Consider the following 21,237-nt stretch of genomic DNA (forward strand, 5'->3'; position numbering starts at 1 on the left):
TATTGAGGAAAACTGAGAATTCTTGTGGTGTATCTAATTAAAATGATAGCTACGTAACATGTAATCGACGTAACAACGATATACGTAACTAATACAAGTTGATCGACGATGACTATTTGTTCCATTTTGTATGAAATTAGAACTGACTTTATCATACTATCTATTGTCGACGCCCAATATGTACAAGAACCACACATGATAATTACAATAGTTCTGCAGTCCGCAGTCCGCTGTCGTTTCATTATAATGAACAATGATAGTAACAGTGTGGATCTCGAAGAGAGGGGATGCTCCTCGGTTCTCGTTAGTTTCTCGTATATGTACGTTACACAATTATAGTAAGCTGTTTTTAAAGACGCTACTCGTGAGTTGCCTGAACACTCTCCGCGGGATGTGACTTAGTGTCGACAATAAGTGAATAGATTTCCTCGTACTTATTGATAAATGTAAATAGAGAATATTATTATTTATAAATTAATGTTAATTAATTAATAAATGTTTTAAAATCTATTAATTCTATTGAGTGTTTAGAAACATTAAGTACTTTCACGTGATACTATCTTTGTGTTATCTCAAGCAGACATAATTTTTTCTTAAATCTCGACGTAACTTAATCATCGTTTTGTAAACACTTAAAATCACACATTTGTTTGGAAAACAACGATACTTCGTTCAATCTGCAGTGCCGACTTTCTATTCTAAACAAGAGTCTTTTTTTCTAGATTGATTAAAAATGGCCCTGATAACAGCATACTGGCCCCTAGATGCCATCATCGTTTTCACGTCGTTACTAGTGGCCGCTTACATGTATATGACCCGGAAGTTCAATTACTGGAAAAAACGCGGCGTGTTTGAGATAACGCCGACTCCGTTCTTGGGAAATTTCGGCGACAGCTTTTTCATGAGGACAAGTTCTGCGGAGTTTATTAAATCGTTGTACGACCAAACGAAAGGACTTGCATACGCAGGATTCTACATCTTCGACAAACCGTATTTGTTGGTGCGGGATCCTGAATTGGTGAAGCATGTCCTGGTCAAAGACTTCAACGTGTTTTCGGACAAACACTCGAGGGCGGATGATAAACGTGACCGACTCGGTTATGCGAACGTATTCATGATGAAGAATCCTGCTTGGAAGTTCGTCAGAGGAAAGCTATCGCCTATTTTCACCTCGGGAAAGCTAAAGAAAATGTTTGACCTGATGCTGGTGATTGCCGACGATTTGGAGAAGCACCTCGAATCATTACACTTGGAGGGTAAGAGAGACTCTCGTAATTAGTACGAAAAACTTATGTGAAACATATTTAGTTGGTCGCGAAGCGTAGGACTATATCTACGACTATGTATCTGGGAATATATAATTTACATAATTATCAACGTAAACATCATAATTTTCTACATGGAGTTATTATATTTTTTGCATCGGAGATCTTGAAATCTTCGATGTATGTTATGTATAACTCCGATGGTAAATTATATCTTAAGTAATTTTTGATCGAGTGTAAATCTCTTCTAGGCAATGGGAAAATATTGGAATTGAAGGATCTCGCGGCGAACGTAACCACGGACATGATCAGCACCACGGCGTTCGGTTTGCGAGTGAACTCGCTGGCTGATCCGAACAACGCGTTTCGCGCGGCGGGCAGAAAGATTTTCGACTACAGTTTAAGTCGCTCCTTCAATTTCCTTACAATATTCTTCTTCCCTCAGTTTGTCGACTACATTCATCCGAAATTTTTCGGCGCCGAGGTGACCAGATTCTTGCGAAGTGCCTTTTGGGACGTGATCAATCATCGAACAGAGTCTGGAGAGAAGAGAAACGATCTAATCGATTTGTTAATAGAGCTCAGGGAGAAACACAAGGGCGAAGAAGTAGATGGATTCAGTAAACATTTTCTTATTGATCATTCCACTTCCGTATTAACATGCGCATGTTACGTGTGCTCTTTGCAGAAGTGAGCGATATTCTTATCTTGAACAATTTTTACTTCAGAATTCGAAGGTGACGATTTACTATCGCAAGCGGCTGTGTTCTTCAGTGGTGGTTTCGAAACATCATCTACTACCACCGCTTTCACGCTGTACGAATTAGCTTTGAATCCCGAGATTCAGAAGACTCTTAGAAAGGAGATTCATGAAGCCCTTGAGAAGACCGAGGGCAAAATTACTTACGAAATGGTACAAAAGCTGCTATTTCTTAACATTATAACAGTGTGATATAGCTTTCCAAATTTTATAATCTCTTAAGCGGCCAAATATACATGACAGTATTTACTTCGTTAATTAAAATATAGTTCTATCAGTGGCTCTTATATTGTCTTTCTCACAGGTTACGACGTTACCGTATCTCGACATGGTAATATCTGAAACTCTTCGCAAATACCCGCCTCTAGGATTCTTAGACAGACTTGCCGGAGCTGATTACAAGGTACCCAATTCCGACTTGGTAATAGAGAAAGGTACACCGATATACATTTCCATGATCGGTATGCACTACGATCCAGAGTACTTCCCGGAACCAGAAAAGTACGACCCCCTAAGATTCAGTGATGAGGTGAAAAGGTCCAGACCATCATTCACCTACTTTCCCTTCGGCGAAGGTCCTCACATTTGCATTGGTTAGTATCAACGAAACGATTACACATATACATTGCTTGTTCTTGACTATTTCTTCATTCTGTGTTTCAGGCATGCGGTTGGGATTAATACAATCGAAGCTCGCGGTCATTCAATTCCTGAAAGACCACGAATTCTCGGTCTGCGAGAAAACGCCCATCCCGATGGTCCTGGATCCTAAAGGACTCACAACGACGTCCAAGGAAGGAATATATCTGAACGTTCGAACAACGACCACCGTAGGCGGATAAATCATAGACGCATTCTACTGATTTTATTTTATTTGCCCGTTCGTTCGGTTAAATATGTTGGAATCGAACGAACAGGGACACGAGGCGAATGTCAAATAAATTATTCGAAAGTATATTAAATATTTTCCGATTGCCTGGTTCCATTGATTCAATCAAGACTAATATATGAATATTTAAATGAGCAATAATTAGGAATTGATTGCGCTTCAGTAGCTCAATTTTATATTGAAGAGGTGTTCATTCATTTGTAGAAAATTGATTTCACATATGACAAATTCAATATATTATTAGAAAACCACAGAGGTCTGCAAAACTAGTGTAGTACTTCTACGTATCGGGCTTCAATAATGGATGGTATGATAAAGACAGTTCTAATTTTAGATAAAGTGAAACAAGTAGTCATCGTCGATCAAACTTGTATCGGTTATGTTGTATAGCTATCATTTTAATTAGATACACTACACAAATTCTTAGTTCTCCTCAATAAGTCTTGATCTAGACTTATTTTAATTATGGAAAATACAATCGGATGAACAGATGCTCGTTTTTCACAATTTATTATGTGATCTAAATACATCACAGTAATTATAGGAAATTACAATTCTGTAATTGAAAACATTGTGTCGATGACACTCGTATATTTTATTGAAATACCAAAATTATAGAAATGAAGCAAAAGATATGAACTTACGTATATCTATTTTTTTATTCACACTATTGATAGAAATGAACGCGAGCGTCAAAGTTATGCAAATGTATGATTAAGCACATTAAGCATAATTAAGAGTGATTTTAAGTTTCGAATAATTTTTATTACGACTCATGATTAGTGAAATGCAAATTCGACTGTTTACGTCTAGATAAAGCATAGTTCTTGTTTTCGATCAACGGTGATGTATATCTCGTGCCATTTACTGTTTGTACAGTAAATCATTCTCTGTAATGTAAATAAATGCTCAATTGCATTATCTAATCTAATCGGCGTATTAGATAAGATAGACAAAAAGTGTTAATGAGTCATTTTGAACTTCCCAAACTTTCTTAAGTTCTTCATCTTATTTTTAGTAATGCATACACGCACAGTCTTCGTTATATAATTATTGACAGAATCTTGTCAGAAGGCATTACAGTTTGAAACAATTAATTAAAGATATAATTGTTGAAATATATGATTGTTTCGACCATCTCCACGACCGACACAAGAGAGATAATTTTAAAAATAGTAAACGATATGATGATAATAACATTATAGATTCTCGAAGAGAGGGGATACTCTTCGGTTATCCTTGGTTCTACGTATATGTACATATACACAATTGTAATCTGTCATATAAAGGCAGCTTTTTGATCGCTGTCCACGAGTTGCCTGAACACTCTCCGCGATTAATGACTTAGTAATTAGATATCGACAATACGTAAATAGATTTCCTGTTACTTCTTGATAAATGTAATAATAATCTTTGTGTTATCTCAAACAGATATAATTTTTTGTTAAATCTTGACGTAACTTAATCATCGTTTTGTCAGCACTTAAAATCACACAATTACTTGGAAAACATCTGCAGTGCTTTCTGTTCTAAGCAAAAGCTTTTTTGTGGATTAGTTTAAAATGGCCTTGATAACAGCACACTGGCCCCTGGATGCCATCATCGTTTTCACGTCGTTACTGGTGGCCGCTTACATGTACGTGACCCGGAAATTCAATTACTGGAAGAAACGCGGTGTGTTTGATATAACGCCGACTCCGTTCTTGGGAAACTTCGGCGACAGCTTTTTCATGAGGATCAGTTCTGCGGAGTTTGTTAAATCGTTGTACGACCAGACGAAAGGACTTCCATACGCAGGATTCTACATATTCGACAAACCGTATTTGTTGGTACGGGATCCTGAATTGCTGAAGCATATCCTGGTCAAAGATTTCAACGTGTTTTCGAACAGACACGTAATGTCGGATGCTAAGCGTGACCGACTCGGTTATGCGAACGTGTTCATGCTGAAGAATCCTGCTTGGAAGTACGTCAGAGAGAAGGAATCGCCCTTTTTCACTTCGGGAAAGCTAAAGAAAATGTTTGAACTGATGCTGGTGATCGTCGACGATTTGGAGAAGCACCTCGAATCATTACACTTGGAGGGTAAGAGAGACTCTCGTAATTAATACGAAAAACTTATGTGAAACATATTTCGTTGGTCGCGAAGTCTTAGGAAAAACTGATTGATGTGCATCACGACGAATCTGTCAGATATACTGAACACTATGTTGAAAACATTTTCTTATCTATCTGTCATAACTATTAAGCACCGAGCGACGTTATGCAATTGCTCAAACAAGCGTTGTTATTTGTATTCCATATATCAAGTTTTTTGTTTTCGTAACTTAAAAACATTAACATTGTTACGTAACTTCGGAAAATATACGTGTTCGAAGAAATTGATCTCTTAATTGAAGGAAGAGACAAATGTATATAGGACAACTGATCCTGTATAAATTTAATTTGCATAATTATAATTATCAACGTAAATAACTATTAATTGTCTTCAATGGAACTATTATATATTTTTGGTACCGGAGAACGGCGTGCAATAAATGATCATAGTAACCATTATCTTATCACATCTTATGTCAGCAGAATTAGTTTTCGACACGTCCTCAATTTGTTGATTCATGTACTCTACGTTTTCAATTTGATGTATTAATTAATTCGTATAGAAATCCGTATTAATAGAATAATTGATATCTATAAAGAATTTTTAACCAACGAGGGTCCATCTCTTCTAGGCAATGGGAAAATATTGGAATTGAAAGATCTCGCGGCGAACGTAACCACGGATATGATCAGCTCTACGGCGTTCGGTTTGCGAGTGAACTCGCTGGCCGATCCGAACAACGCGTTTCGTTCGGCGGGCAGAAAGATTTTCTCATCGATTTGTTAATAGAGCTCAGGAAGAAACACAAGGGCGAAGAAGTAGACGGATTCAGTAAGTATTTTCTTATTGATCATTTCACTTCCGTAATAACGTGCGCATGTTAAGTGTGCTCTTTGCAGAGGAAACGAGCGATTTTCTTATCTTGAAAAATTTTTACTTCAGAATTCGAAGGTGACGATTTATTGGCGCAAGCCGCTGTGTTTTTCACTGGTGGTTTCGAAACGTCATCCACTACCACGGCTTTCACACTGTATGAATTAGCTTTGAATCCCGAGATTCAGAAGACTCTTAGAGAGAAGATTCATGAAGCCCTTGAGAAGACTGAGGGCAAAATTACTTACGAAATGGTACGAAAACTGCTATTTCTTAACATTATAACAGTGTGATACAGCTTTCCAAATTTTATAATCTTTTAAACGGCCAAATATACGTGACAGTATTTATTTCATTAATTAACAATATAGTTCTATCAGTGGCTCTTATATTGTCTTTCTCACAGGTTACGACGTTACCGTATCTCGACATGGTAGTATCTGAAACCCTTCGCAAATACCCGCCTCTAGGATTCTTAGACAGAGTCGCTGGAGCTGATTACAAGGTACCCAATTCCGACTTGGTAATAGAGAAAGGTACACCGATATACATGTCCATGCTCGGTATGCACTACGATCCGGAGTATTTCCCAGAACCAGAGAAGTACGACCCCCTAAGGTTCAGTGATGAGGCGAAAAGGTCCAAAACCCCATTCACCTATTTTCCCTTCGGCGAAGGACCTCGCATCTGCATTGGTTAGTATCAACTAAACGATTATATACATTGCTTGTTCTTGACTATTTCTTCATTCTGTTTTTCAGGCATGCGGTTGGGATTAATACAATCGAAGCTAGCAATCATTCAATTCCTGAAAAATCACGAATTCTCTGTCTGTGAAAAAACGCCCATCCCGATGATCCTGGATCCTAAAGGATTCACGACGACGTCCAAGGAAGGAATATACCTGAACGTTCGAACAACGACCACCGTAGGCGGATAAATCATAGACGCATTCTACTGATTTTATTTTACTTGTGATATTTCGATATTTAATTTGTATACCAATCATCTCCCATCCTTGCCCGTTCTTTCGGTTGAATATGTTGGAATCGAACGAACAGAGACACGAGACGAATGTCAAATAAATTATTCGAAAGTTTGTTAAATGTTTTTCGATTGCCTGCTTCCAGTGATCCATTTAAGACTAATTATGAATATTTGAATGTGACTTGTTGGAGGATACGTTTAAATTAAGATCTCTCTTTTTACTCATTATACGCAGACGATCTGCGTCGTACCAGTCAAGAGTATTTTTCCTGGCAGCACTGTTTACAAAGTCAAGTTCGCATAAAATATGCATACATTAGCGGCTTCTTATTCTGCGGATTTGCACGACCCGAGGCGTTTATCGACGTCTGTTATCGGAATATTCGCGTGAGAGCGACGCGGTAGCGAATTCCGTGACCTGAAGAAACTCTACTTAAAAAAATGATGGAGCAAAATTAACTACGAAATGTCGAATGAAAATAAAGGATGAACAGATTTATTAACAAGTTAGCACTTCATTTAATTCACGGTTCATCAGTACAATTTTCTGTTCATCGATCACGTAGTTATTGAAACATTCAGAATCTTCTGGCAACGATATACTGAGTAATTAAAGACAGGTTAATAAGAAGTTGTTAAATTATCAGAAAACGAGCATTTGTTCATTTTGGTAACAAATTTTCATAATTAGAATAAGCATAGGTCACGAGTTATTAAGGAAAATTGAAATTCTTGGAGCGTATCTAATTAAAATGATAACTGCATACATAACCGACACGAGTTAATCGACGATGACTATTTGTTTCACTTTGTATAAAATTAGAACTGTCTTTATCGTACCATTCATTATCGAACTCCAACACATAGAAGAACCACACATAATAATTGCAACTATTCTGCAGTCCGCGGTTCGCTGTGGTTTTGATATGATGAACAAAGATAGCAACAGTGTGGATTCTCGAAGAGAGAGGATACTCGTTAGTGTCACGTATATGTACGTTGCATAATTGTAGTCCGTGATATAAATGCTGCTTTTTGGACGCTATTCGCGAGTTGCCTAAACACTCTCCGCGGAATGTGACTTAGTGCCGACAATAAGTGAATAGATCTCCTCGTACTTATTGATAAATGTAAATAGAGAATATTATTATTTGATTAGAATTTTTAAAACCTATTAATTCTATTGAGTGTTTTGAAACATTAATTATTTTCACGTGATGCTATCTTTGTTTTATTTCAAGCAGACATAATCTCCTTTATATCTTGACGTAACTTAATCATCGTTTTGTCAACACTTAAAATCACACATTTACTTGGAAAACAACGATACTTCGTTCAGTCTGCAGTGCTTATTGTTCTAAGCAAGAGCTGTTTCTTCTAGATTAGTCCAAAATGGCCCTCATAACAGCGTACTGGCCTCTGGATGTCATCATCGTTTTCACGTCGTTACTAGTGGCCGCTTACATGTACGTGACCCGGAAATTCAATTACTGGAAGAAACGCGGCGTGTTTGAGATAACGCCGACTCCGTTCTTGGGAAACTTCGGCGACAACTTTCTCCTGAGGATAAGTTCTGCGGAGTTTGTTAAATCGTTGTACGACCAGACGAAAGGACTTCCATATGCAGGATTCTACATCTTCGACAAACCGTATTTGTTGGTGCGGGATCCCGAGTTGGTGAAGAATGTCCTGGTCAAGGACTTCAACGTGTTTTCGAACAGATACGCAACGCCAGATGCTAAACATGACCGACTCGGTTATTCGAACGTGTTCATGATGAAGAATCCTGCATGGAAGTTCCTCAGAGGGAAGTTATCGCCTTTTTTCACTTCGGGAAAGCTGAAGAAAATGTTTGACCTGATGCTGGTGATCGTCGATGATTTGGAGAAACACCTCGAATCATTACACTTGGAGGGTAAGAGAGACTCTCCTAATTAATACGAAAAACTTATGTGAAACATATTTCGTTGGTCGCGAATCCTACGACTATGTATCTATGATTACGTAATTTGCATAATTATCAACGTAAATAACAATTAATTTTCTTGATGGAACTATTATACTTTTTGCATCGGCGAACGGCGTGCAGTTAATGATTGTAGGAGCTATTATCGCTTATTATGTCACTATAGAGTGCAGAAATGAATATAATTATATTCAAGAAAAAATCCACAGGAAGAAATTAGTTCGCGACACGTTCTTGATTTGTTTATTCTTCCAAACGACAGCACGCTTGATGCAGAAAGAACTTTTATTCAAACCCTTATTATAAATCCGACGATAATTTACATTTTAATTAACTGTTGATCAACGAGTGTCGATCTGTTCTAGGTAATGGAAAAATATTGGAATTTAAGGATCTCGCGGCGAACGTAACCACGGACATGATCGGCTCTACGGCGTTCGGTCTACGAGTGAACTCGCTGGCTGATCCGAACAACGCATTTCGCGCGGCGGGCAGAAAGATTTTCGACTACAATTTGAGTCGCGCCTTCAACTTCATTACAATATTCTTCTTCCCTCACTGGGTCGACTACATTCATCCGACAGTTTTCGGCAAAGAGACGACCGATTTCTTACGACGAACCTTTTGGGACGTGATCAATCACCGATCACAGACTGGGGATAAGAGAAACGATCTCATCGATATGTTGATAGAGCTCAAAGAAAAACACAAAGGCGAAGATATAGACGGATTCAGTAAGCATATTCTTATTAACACTCCACTTCCATATTAACGTGCGTATATTAAGTGTGCTCTTTGCAGAACAAACGAACGATATTTTTATCTTGAACAATTTTTACTTCAGAATTCGAAGGTGACGATTTATTGGCGCAAGCGGCTGTGTTCTACAGCGCTGGTTTCGAAACGTCATCCACTACCACAGCTTTCACGCTGTACGAATTAGCTTTGAATCCCGAGATTCAGAAGACTCTTAGAAAGGAGATTCATGAAGCCCTTGAGAAGACTGAGGGCAAAATTACTTACGAAATGGTACGAAAACTGCTATTTCTTAACATTATAACATTGTGATATAGCTTTTCAAATTTTATAAGCTCTTAAGCGGCCAAATATACGTGACAGTATTTATTTCATTAATTAACAATATAGTTCTATCAGTGGCTCTTATATTGTCTTTCTCACAGGTTACGACGTTACCGTATCTCGACATGGTAGTATCTGAAACCCTTCGCAAATACCCGCCTCTAGGATTCTTAGACAGAGTCGCCGGAGCTGATTACAAGGTACCCAATTCCGACTTGGTAATAGAGAAAGGTACACCGATATACATTTCCATGGTCGGCATGCACTACGATCCGGAGTATTTCCCGGAACCAGAAAAGTACGACCCCCTAAGGTTCAGTGATGAGGCAAAAAAGTCCAGACCCCCATTCACCTACTTTCCCTTCGGCGAAGGTCCTCACATCTGCATTGGTTAGTATGAACCATTTAATATCATGGTTTCCATTGTGTAACAAATGCATACACGTGTTCTGATACACGTGATGCTGCTTATTGACTCTCCTTATATTGTAAATTAAATCTTCATACTTGTACTTCCATTTTAAAAGAAATAGTGATAATTTGATAGCATATTATGGTGCACATGTTATAAGATATGAGATACAACGTTTCGAAAACTCCATAAATCAATGGTTTTCGCAATTCTACTGATAAAAAAAGCAATTAAATATCACTGTACAGTCACGAAAGAGCCTTGACTGATTGTTATGTTCGGTGTAGATTTTTTATATCATTTGACACGTAGTACTGTGAAAGCAACAATTGACGTTGCATTCCACAAAGAAGATATTTAGTAGAAACCGATATTTACTAAATCTAGAGTGCTTATTAAAATAGTGCACTGTCACACAACAACATGATACTTAAAGTATACAGTTTCTTATTTCTTCTCATCGTGACCGTGCTTGTTATGATATATTATCATTAGTTACCTAATTTTCAATGACCGGAGTATTTGAGAAATAAAACATTTCGTAACTTGTTGCGTCTCCACAAATTAAATTGGCATTATAATTGACAAGAAGTAAACGATTGTATAGCCTCCGTGTGTTTTAACTATTTTTTCATTCTATTTTTCAGGCATGCGGTTGGGATTAATACAAACGAAGCTCGCGGTCATTCAATTCCTGAAAGACCACGAATTCTCGGTCTGCGAGAAAACGCCCATCCCGATGGTCCTGGATCCTAAAGGACTCACAACGACGTCCAAGGGAGGAATGTATCTGAACGTTCGAAAAACGACCACCGCAGGCGGATAAATCATAAACCATGGAATCATAAATCATGGATTCTACTGATTTTATTTTACTTGTGATATTTCGATATTTACCTTATTTTAATACGATTCATTATCTTCTGTAGAGAACCGGAAGTCTGAACAGTCCGAAATGTGTGATTATATTTTTTTCAGCGGGTTTCGAAAGCTCAAGAAAACTTAATTCGTACTGTTATAAAAAACAGTCCAACTGTTATAATTAATAAATAAATATAGAATAATAACAAAATCTCTGAACTGATCTCATTTTATTCCACCCTACTATACAACAGAGTCGGACATTTAAATAAAGTTATAGACAAACAAGTCGCGTGATTCTATTGATAAGTTCACTGACGATCGATGAGTATTCGATCACAGATAATAAAACATTTATTCCGGAGCTAATTCGCTCTTGTCAATTACCTATTCTTTCCTTCGTCCGCGCCGAACCCTGCCATACAATAAGACCGTCGTTCCGATATTTCTGTTGTGCTACACTGAAAAGAGAGACACGGTACACACAGAGGAAGCACCATCAGAGAGCTTTGTTTCCCGACTTTACACGGTCACGTATAATATATTTATTTCATTCACTTATTCTCATTTACAAAAGAGACTAAACGGCCGGTCGTCCGCCACGTGGCCCGTGGTGTTTGTGACCGCCGCTCTTACTTACAATTAGGTCTCTGTAATATATTAGTACGACACCTTGGAATCAAATTGGAATGGCGGATACCGTGCGCTGGCATCCCGGCACCTGGTTCCCAAGCATTGTCCGATCACGCTGTTCCCCGCAAGTTGACTGCGGGGCGAATCGTAACTCGTGCTCGATTATAGCGATTCGACGGATCCTCGGCTCTCCGTCAGGTAGAATTTATGACAAACTTCTGCGGCGGAGTTTAACAGTGGAACTTGATCTCGATTCGATATTGATCAGCGTTCAAAGGTGAGAGGCGTGAGACATTTATCATTTAAAACATGGCTTAATTTTATCCGCTTCGAAGTTGTTCGGTTGGCCTTCGTAACAATTTTAGAACTTAATTTGTATCGTATTAATGCCGTCAAAATGATATGGATCTTAATTCATTTGTTTTTAAATAATATTTCGAACGAAGTTGAACTTCAGCCGGGCAATCGGACAATGCATAAGGGATGAGGTGCGCGCCTCTGCAACATGCTTGAATTTACGTTTGACGATACTCTTACACACATAATAACTATACAATTCATCGTTTACAATATCATGTTTTTCATTTTTATGTAATAACTCGCCCGCGAGCTAAGCCGTTTTGTTTCACGTCTTTCGTTTCATAATTTCTTTCTCTCCAGGTAAATACACGTTATACATTGTACATATATCTAAAGTCGTTTTGTTCGTACTACTCTGCGCATCTCTCGTTTCCCTCGTCATAATAATTGCAGCCACCCTTTCGTTCCTCTCTGCACCGCGTTGCTGCACCCACCGTTTGACCTTTATCGTGCCACGTCTCGGTTACACGTTGGTTAATACGATAACGTTCGATTTAGTCGTTTTCTTGAGTCACGTGAACGTTCCGCGGCATAGTCAGCGAGAAACAAGAATTTTCCTCTTAACCTTCGTGGAAGCAGCAATTTCGATGCGCCGCACGCTATCAATATGCAACGTGTTTTCGAAAGTATACCTGTTATTACCAGTTTTGCACCAGGTGAGGAGTGGATTACAGAAATGTTAATTCTATTTGCATTTAGATCTCTGTAATACTTCGATCTTTCTAAATAAAATACTTAATATTAAATGTACATAGATTTTATTGTAACGTTAAAATAAAACCTTTAATAATGTGTCCAAAATTGTATTAAAAACGCTGTGATAATTTATCGTATTCTTATCACATTTGACTAGATAAAAACGTTTGATGTATCTCAGATTGATTAATATTTATCGTAAAACTAGATAAGGAAGATTACAATGAATATAAATACAATTTTGAAATTTTTCATCTGGTCCCATACAACTAATCGTAAGACTTAAATTAAAGATAGACAGTTTTGAACTTTGGTCTTTTTTTTTCTTCATTATTCTCAGAAAATCTAACCGGAGATGCAGTACTTCTCTGGAAAATTCGATCGGATTCACGTGACTCTCACGAACTTTCACAATAAAGGTTCTTAACGGAAAACGAGACGATCCGAGCAGGTTTCTCGATTGACGACGTCGTCGACGAAATGTTCGTTCTGCGCGACGATCAATCCTCTACGTCTTACACGCTAATTAGCTTCGCATTCGCGGTGTAGGGCGACGAAAACGAGGTTCGCAGAGGTAGCAGACAATTCTACCCCGAAGTCGAACGCCGCCCCAATTTTCGTTTCCGATTTCTGTTTAGCGACGACCGGAGAAAACATGCGATCGATCACGCACCGGTAATTGACGAGAATAATTGGGACACGAGGGCTACCTCGCCACGAATTAGACGATCAATTGACGATTGAAAATTTATCGTAACTTCCTACTATGACACGATTGGACCATCGAGTTTCGTTCCTCCTCCTGTTCCCGATCTTCTGCCTTTCGAATCGTACCACGATTAACGGTATCTACTCATAAAATGTCATCTTAATTATATACTTAATATTTTGAAAAGTGAAACATGAAGCAATAGTCAACACTGCTTTACACTTTTTCTTTTTAACACGATAAATTAATTTAAAGTTCGTTCAACTTTAAAAGAAATTTGTGTGACATTAATTGCTTCCTAAAAATGAATTATGTTTAATCGAGATACGATTCGAAATTTGGAAAATTAATAGCGACGGCTGGGTACTAGATTGTCGACACGAGGTGGTCCGAGAGCTTCTAAGGGAAATCGAGCAGCTCGTTAGCAGATGGCTAATCGATTTACCGTCTAGGAAGAAACAAATAAATATTGACAAAGGTCAGGCACAGACAGCGAGTGACAGAACGAAGAAAGCATTTGATTTTGTATCGCATCGTTTCTTGGACGAATTAGACGAGACACTCTTCGCTGATATTACTCGTCGAGGTAAGGTCAAATACTTTTTTCGTATCACTGGAAGTTTAATAATTTTTACAGTATATGGCGCGTATACAACATACATACACGTCGTGCGCCATTTAAACTTTCAAAGCGAGCCGCTTGTTCAACACACATATTGACATTGAGACATTCGTCGATCCTGTCTTTCGTCTACCAAGCTATTTCACTTGGCAGCTTTGCCGACGATACAGAAGGATTCTAACGGTGAAGTATTTCATGATCGATCGAGGAAGGTTTGAGTTGTGGATGCTAGCGCAAATTCTGATCGGGAGATATTCACGAATAAATCGTTTAAATTACAGTTCGCTAAATCCAAGAACCGAGTTACTTCTTCGTCGAGTGATTCGTATAAAATTGAATTAAAACATCGTCATAATAAAATATGCAACGGGATTTAAACTAAAAATTTATCAAAGGGACACAGAGTGTATTGAGCGAATCTCCCCTCGCGGCTTTTTGCGAGAATGATGGAAACAAGCGTTACGCGTAGTGCAGAGGGCCGGTCGCATGGACGCAGAATTTTTCTTCTATTCTATAATCGCCATAGAAACTCCCTCAAACACATCGAATTTCACAGGGAAGTGATGGTGAAGACGATAACGAAAGACTAGACTTCAACAATACATGCGGTTCTTTATAGTCGTACAGACACACTGCTGGTGGAGTATAAAAATATAAACATCTAAAAATGAAAAAGCGAGAGGCCGTTTATGCAGAGAACTGATTTTTGTGTCAAGGCTGAAAACGCGTGCGTCACGAGAGTTGTTAAGCTCTTCTGTCTTGTTTCTTTGCTTTTCGTTTTTCCTGTAAATCCCATTTCTGAACGCGTTTGAAAATGGATGGATAGAAAATTGTAACGGAAGTTTTTGTCGATCCATTAAAAATTTAGCGAGGAAATTATTGAATACAAAACATTTCAGCCGCTTCAAAAGATTTCTGCTTCAAATATCAAGTTGGCTTGAGTTCATTTTCAATTCAAAAGACAAAGCGTAGAATACAATTCCTCCTTCAATTTCTAACTAGGCCATGCTGGAAGTTTCACCAGATATTGACACTAACTACAAAGCGATCATAGATTTCTAACGAACAGTTCGATGTAGAATAGAAATGACGTACGTCTTTGGTGATCGTGAACATGTTAGTCTGTAATAACTCGTCAGCGTTCAGATTATCTATTCAGTTTCTCAATCAAAGGAAGACACCTTGCAGCGAGGAAACAACGTTTATTTAACGTTCACCTAAATTTCTGACAGATCAACAAAATCTGTGCGAGTATTCGCTTCGAAATGCTTGGAGATGTTTACGACACACACGAAGAGAAAGAATTCTCCCCTTTTCCCCCTTCCACTTCGTTCTTCGATAACGAAGGAAAATCTTATTCATTTCCATTTCTAATGGGTCCTCAGTTCTGATTAGACAAGATATGTCCATTTTCCAGATCCGTTTTCTATCTACGCGCAATTACCTTGTGCATCATAATAGATCAGCTTCGTCACACGATCATCTCTCCTTACGTATTTATAATATTTGTATACGTTATGCTCTCGTCTCGATGGGAACTAGATATTTCATCTTCCGCATTTTTGTATACACTGGCTTGCATATATTTATATATATATTTTCGTTTATATATATATATGTATATATGTATAATAACGGACAACATTAATGATTACTCATTAGGCTATTCTTTTAATTGGACAATAAATAAAATAGTCTATATATCGCGCCTTTCAGTTCCATTTTATATTTCAGGCCGCTCTTCCTCTCTCTCTCTCTCTCTCTCTCTCTCTCTCTCTCTATCCTCTTTCATTCTTAATCCACTTTCTACGTCAGTAAATCCTTGCGAAATTTAAATTTCGTCCTCACCACTTGTCGTCGATATTCGAATTTTCATCGTTCGCGTATAATTCTTTCTTCATCTACCTTTCTCTCCCTCGCTTTCACTCCATCGCATTCTCTCTCGCTATCTTTCATTCACTCGGTTTTCGGAACGGAGATCGATAATTAGGAGCAATATACATATATTTGGTATTCGCCAGCTGTTCGACAGTTTGGCTTCAATACGAACGTTAATTACACTCACACATCCTCTTGCTACATTTGGAAACAGCTAATCGACATACGAAACGCACGTTCTATGACACATCTTTTTTTTCTCATTTTTGTTAATCGTGTTTCGATCCTCGTACAATGTTCGAGAGACTTCCATCTGGGTTTCTTCCTTAACCATCCCCAACGTCCATCTTTCTTCCCACGTTTCTCTTTGACAGTTTCCCGAACAGTAATCAATATTCTCTCGTTTCTTCGTCGAACAGAAAACTTGCCTTCCTGAAGGTGAAACCAACGATGCACGATCGAGTCCGGCACTGAACATAAATAACGTTGAATCGAAGTTCTCTCGAGTTTCACGTGAAAAACATCACATTCTGCGCGATCTGTGACGGACGTTGGTCTAGTCGGCGGAATGCAGATTCTATCGGACAAAGGATTGTCATCGGTTCCGTGATCATCGATCGGTCAATCGACTCCTCGAAGGTAGCAAACGATTCGATCGATCCAGAAGAGTCAGGGATTTCGTCGCGGAGAACGGCTGGCGAGTGTCTAACTAAATGACCGTCCTCGAACAGCGAAAGTAATTCGACGATACTAATCAACGAATTAAGTCGAGCCGCGTACGGGACTAATATAGGAAGAACGCTGTCGATCCGTTTCGATTTCCTTCCTTCTTTGGCTTCGTACCCTTCGCTTCGACACGATCATCGATCTCCTTTGAGCATTGCGCGAGAAGAAGGTGGCTCGAGGATGGACGAAACGAAACCGCGTGTATGTGTTTCTTTTCCTTTTTAACCGCTGCAGCAGAAGATGTTCTCAGCCAGCCATTTGTGCAGGCCCGACAATTGTTTCTCAGAAGAGTCCTCGGCCACCCGTATGCCGTATCACTTGATCTCTTCTCGACTAGGTGAACGCGGAGGATGCGACGGTGCTTCTGACGTCTGTCTCTTTGGCCGAAAGCCAGCCGTTAAGGAAGAAATCCAACCGCTGGGCGATTGCGAACTTTGATCATGCAGCGAATCGCTGTTGCTGTTGCTCCTGGTACTGTCGATGCTCATGCCGGACTTGAACCGCCATAATAATCCTGGCGAGGATTTCTTGGACGTCGCCGGCGAGGAGTACGTCGGTTTCTTCCGTGTCTTGGCATCGTCTTTGCACAACATCGAATCCAGGCTGCCCGCGTAAGTCCGTTCGTCCGCTTTCTTTGGCTCCAACGAACCCAACATCACGCTCTCGGTCTGTTTCGCCATCTTCGAGATGTCCTCCATGCTCGCCGAGCTCCTTCGAATTTCTATTTTGCCTAAGTCCTCCTGTACGCCTTCTCTGGATCCGCTCTCCGGCTTGATAACGATCTTCGGCTGTTGCTGTTGATTCTTCGTGCGTATGTCGATTTCACCGAACTCGAAGTCCAAACTCTTCTGATCCTTCGTCCCCTTGAGTAGAAGCGACTTGCTCTCCGAATTCGAGGAATTCCGTCGGTATTTCGGCAGAGAACTATCAGATATTACGCCCGGAAGAGCTTCCAGCGAAGCGGACGATCTTTTCTCCTTGGCGAAGACCATCCTCCAACTCTTGTTCTTGTAATCAGTCGATTTTCTCACCTTTGGCAGCGTCATAGCTCGCTTGTCCACCGAGGACAGTTCTACCACCGTCGCTATAGCTTTGTTCTCTTTCATGCAAGCTTTCGTGAGATTGCACCTTTTGCAGACCGCCAACGAATTATTGTGCCTGGACGAAGTGGTGGCCGTGGTGGCCGTATTGGTCACCGAGTTGCTCTTGTTCAACGCTTTCGTCACGTGCTTCGTGGGTTTCGGCGTGGGCGGATCCTTCGAGTCGAAACTGATGCTCAGTCGATCCGTGAGGTTCCTTAATCTTGAGAAGATTGATTTGTGGTTGTTCGATCCGGTCTTGTCTTCGCAACAGCACCTGAGCCCGACCGGCTCTCTTTGAACCTCCTTGCGACTAGACCTGACTTCCTGCTCGTTCTCCACCAGACCGCTCGTCTTTTTCAAGTTGTTCCTCTGCTGAGACTCGACCACCACGTTACCATTTCCTTCGATCAGCTTCCGTTCGCTCGGTGGTTTCGCCCCCGACAGAACGGTCTCGTCGCTCTCCAGCTCCTCCACGATCCTGGTCCCCTCCGCGGACCTCGCGCTAACCGGCGAACTCAGATTACTGCCAAGGTTCTCTCCTCTACTGCGTCTTCTCTCGCGTTCGTGCTCTCTGACAGCCCTGGCCAGGTCGTGATTATGATAATCCAATGACGATTTCTCCCGGCTACCCTTCCGGCTACCCGGGTAGCTTTTCCTACCTGTCGTCGATCCGGTCAGCGTCCCTTCCGTTGAGATCTTGAACTTCAGCGTCTTCTCGCTGACCTCCACCTCGGTCGCCGTTTCCGGATCGGAGCTGTCCAAGTTCTCCGCCTCCTCACCGGTCAGATTCTCCGTGATGTCGTCCTCGGTGGATCGCGATCGCGAGTGAACCGTTCCCGTGGAACGTTTCGAGCGCATACTGTGCGACGAGGTGGATTTCACGACGCTCGACGTCCCAATAATGCCCGACGTCATAGGCGTCGATTCGCCGAGATCCGCGACACTCTTGCGATGATGTCGCTCGTCTTTCGCTGCCTCGTTCAGTCTGCGATAATACTCCAACGCTTCCCTCACCGGTTGTACTATCAGGCTCTGAAACAAATTTCATTTTTGCACTCTTCATTTATCCAACGCATTGAACTAATTTTTATTTAATTTGAATGAGTTTCTCCTGTTGCAAATTTTCGAAATCTCTCATAATTTGTTTTTAAATGTTACATTGGATAACAAGAAGTTAGTAAATACCTGCAGTTCTGGAAGTAATTCCCCAAGGGCTTCGAAGAGCGGAAGCAGAACGAGTCCGATGAAGCTGACCTGAGACGATGGTTTAGTTACTTTGTCGCGATCCATGAACGGCGTTACTGGAAGTCCTTCGAGTTTTTCCGCGTCGCTTTGTTTGAAGAATTCTTGAAGTAATCGATCCAGCCACGGTTCCGCGACTTCCATTGGCCGTGCCTCGTTACTAATGTCCGCCACCTTGATGAGGATCATCGATAACTAGAAAAGTGAATACAATTTCGTTAACGCTGCCGAATCTTGAAACTAATTGAAAGATCTAATATTATCTATTTTAATTATAAGTGACCAAGATATCAAGAAAGAAAATAAATGTTTAACAATCGTACAAATAATTTTTATTCATTATGTATTATGTAGATATAATTGGAACTTACTAAATTGATATGCGCCTTGTTGGAGTAATCGAATTCCGGGATGGTGTCGGTGAATTGCCCGAGGATCTCGTTGTGCCTGGCCATGTCCGTCGCTAGTATACACCTGATGATACCCTCGCGTACGACTCGATAGGTCGCATTATCCAAAGAGGACAGTATATTACATTCCGGGGCCTCGAGCACCCGGAAGGCTACGGAGCAGTGATGGTTCTCCAGGGGTGAGATGTCGTTGTAACGCAACGCCAGCTCTGTGCGAGCGTTTATCTGGTAGATATTGTTGTATCCCGGATGATCCAGGTCGTGGCAGATGCAGGAAACGATGAGTATGAGAACTTCCAGGTCGCTTATTCGCGACGGAAGGTCCACTGCCCAACATATCGCGTACATCTGCGCGGATAAACATATTTTAATCCAAATTAATCTTGACTTCTGGTCACTCGTTTCTGTATACACGTTCCAAAATAAACTGTTATTTCAAACAAAATTGGCAATTACAATTAAAGCAACGCAGGAATAAAAACAGATGGCCAGAGATGCTTAATTACGTTCATTAATGTTTCCTCATAACTTAGCTACTCGATATCGTTATTTGACTCGTACGGATATTATAATTTTAGATTATATTTATTTGTGTACCGTCGCCTCCCGGAAGGACGAGCACGAACCATTCATTAAAACCGAGATGTACGTCGCAATTAGATACGAACGGAAGATTCATGAATCTTGTTCCAATGCAATAAACGTGAACAGGCTGTACATAGATGTATATAGTATGTATACTTACCATTTGCGCCACGCAGAAACAGTGCCTGAAGTTATGGAACGGCACCTCGTTATAGTTGTTGTAAACTTCGTAGAGGAAGTTCCGTAGTATCGGTAAAGGAATGTTAAATTTTTGAGGTAGGTCCAGCTCGACGAACATCGTCTGCAGCATCAGTAGAAGTTCCTCGTCCTCCCACTGCCGTGCGTCGAAAGCTGGCGAGCGCAGCCACTCTCGAACGCTCGACGACACCGAGACGTCGCTTTAACAAAATTATCAATTTCTACGCTTCACTGTTCCAACTACGGCGAGTACGTAATTCCTCATTTTAGGTCGCGCACAAATGAATTTTTAATTCAACGGTAAAAACATGTTATTGTTATAATACATTAAATTTGTTGAATCACGCAACTGCAAAGTATCGTTAGAATCGTCGTTAAAAATTCGCGAGTAATAAAGTGGTCGTAAAACCTAATTTTGGATGTAATAAATGATAATTTCATGAACATGATTACCGCTGGGAGAAAGAAATTTATAAAATTTCACTAGCATTCAAAGGGACCGTCAGAAGCTCTTTGAGATCACGATAATCGATTCGTCTCTTCATCGTTCCTATATAAGGACGAAATTAATCAGATTAACGTGTCATCCCTTCGTTGTTCGGCGTTCGGTACTTTGAGGAATAATAGATTATCCGCTTATTGAACTAAATCAACGTAAAGCACCTGCCATACGTCGGATAGGAATTTACATTAGAGATGTATCGATCAGCTGGAGTAACGTGCCAGGTAGCATACGCGGCCAATCACGATTACATGCACCCAATGACAGTTCACGTCCCATGAAATATAACGTCGAATAAATATTTATGACGTTCCTCAGAGCAAACAGAAAATTGCGAAGTTTTTTGTTCAGAAGAGATCCGCTCGGAACACGGACGGGAGAGTTTGCGGTGATCAGAAAATAT

General features: G+C 40.1%; 4 protein-coding genes across 6 annotated transcripts in view; 3 read left to right on the forward strand and 1 right to left on the reverse strand.

Moving 5' to 3' along the window:
* The first annotated feature begins 404 nt into the window (after nt 1-404).
* On the forward strand, nt 405-2,867 carry LOC108626408 (cytochrome P450 6k1-like). The gene is made up of 6 exons (NM_001365339.1): nt 405-446; nt 723-1,256; nt 1,517-1,885; nt 1,994-2,178; nt 2,330-2,618; nt 2,689-2,867. Exons 2-6 carry the CDS (start codon nt 734-736, stop codon nt 2,865-2,867), a joined length of 1,545 nt encoding a protein of 514 aa, NP_001352268.1. The 5' UTR covers nt 405-446; nt 723-733.
* Nucleotides 2,868-4,205: 1,338 nt separating this feature from the next.
* Nucleotides 4,206-6,986, forward strand: LOC113464539 (putative cytochrome P450 6g2). The gene is given in 6 exon segments (XM_026814814.1): nt 4,206-4,999; nt 5,644-5,781; nt 5,784-5,843; nt 5,955-6,139; nt 6,292-6,580; nt 6,647-6,986. Coding segments are annotated over 6 exon segments (1,374 nt in total). The 5' UTR covers nt 4,206-4,476; the 3' UTR covers nt 6,826-6,986.
* A 920-nt stretch (nt 6,987-7,906) lies between these two features.
* On the forward strand, nt 7,907-11,326 carry LOC108626420 (cytochrome P450 6k1). The gene is made up of 6 exons (XM_018027071.2): nt 7,907-8,002; nt 8,254-8,787; nt 9,204-9,572; nt 9,683-9,867; nt 10,020-10,308; nt 10,978-11,326. Exons 2-6 carry the CDS (start codon nt 8,265-8,267, stop codon nt 11,154-11,156), a joined length of 1,545 nt encoding a protein of 514 aa, XP_017882560.1. The 5' UTR covers nt 7,907-8,002; nt 8,254-8,264; the 3' UTR covers nt 11,157-11,326.
* Nucleotides 11,327-11,406: 80 nt separating this feature from the next.
* Pde9 (phosphodiesterase 9) overlaps nt 11,407-21,237 on the reverse strand; it is a 112,299-nt gene continuing 102,468 nt past the window's right edge. For all 3 annotated transcript variants that reach the window (XM_018027097.2, XM_018027095.2, XM_018027096.2), the window contains exons 9-12: nt 20,295-20,532; nt 19,511-19,897; nt 19,083-19,334; nt 11,407-18,929 (exon numbers count right to left, since the gene is read on the reverse strand). In XM_018027097.2, the coding sequence (XP_017882586.1) occupies nt 17,130-18,929; nt 19,083-19,334; nt 19,511-19,897; nt 20,295-20,532 (2,677 nt within the window). In that variant the 3' untranslated portion in view covers nt 11,407-17,129. The remainder of the gene's footprint in view (nt 18,930-19,082; nt 19,335-19,510; nt 19,898-20,294; nt 20,533-21,237) is intronic.

This window comes from Ceratina calcarata, unplaced genomic scaffold, assembly GCF_001652005.2.
Source record: "Ceratina calcarata isolate Rehan_Ccalc_2016 unplaced genomic scaffold, ASM165200v1 scaffold40.2, whole genome shotgun sequence".
NCBI lineage: Eukaryota > Metazoa > Arthropoda > Insecta > Hymenoptera > Apidae > Ceratina > Ceratina calcarata.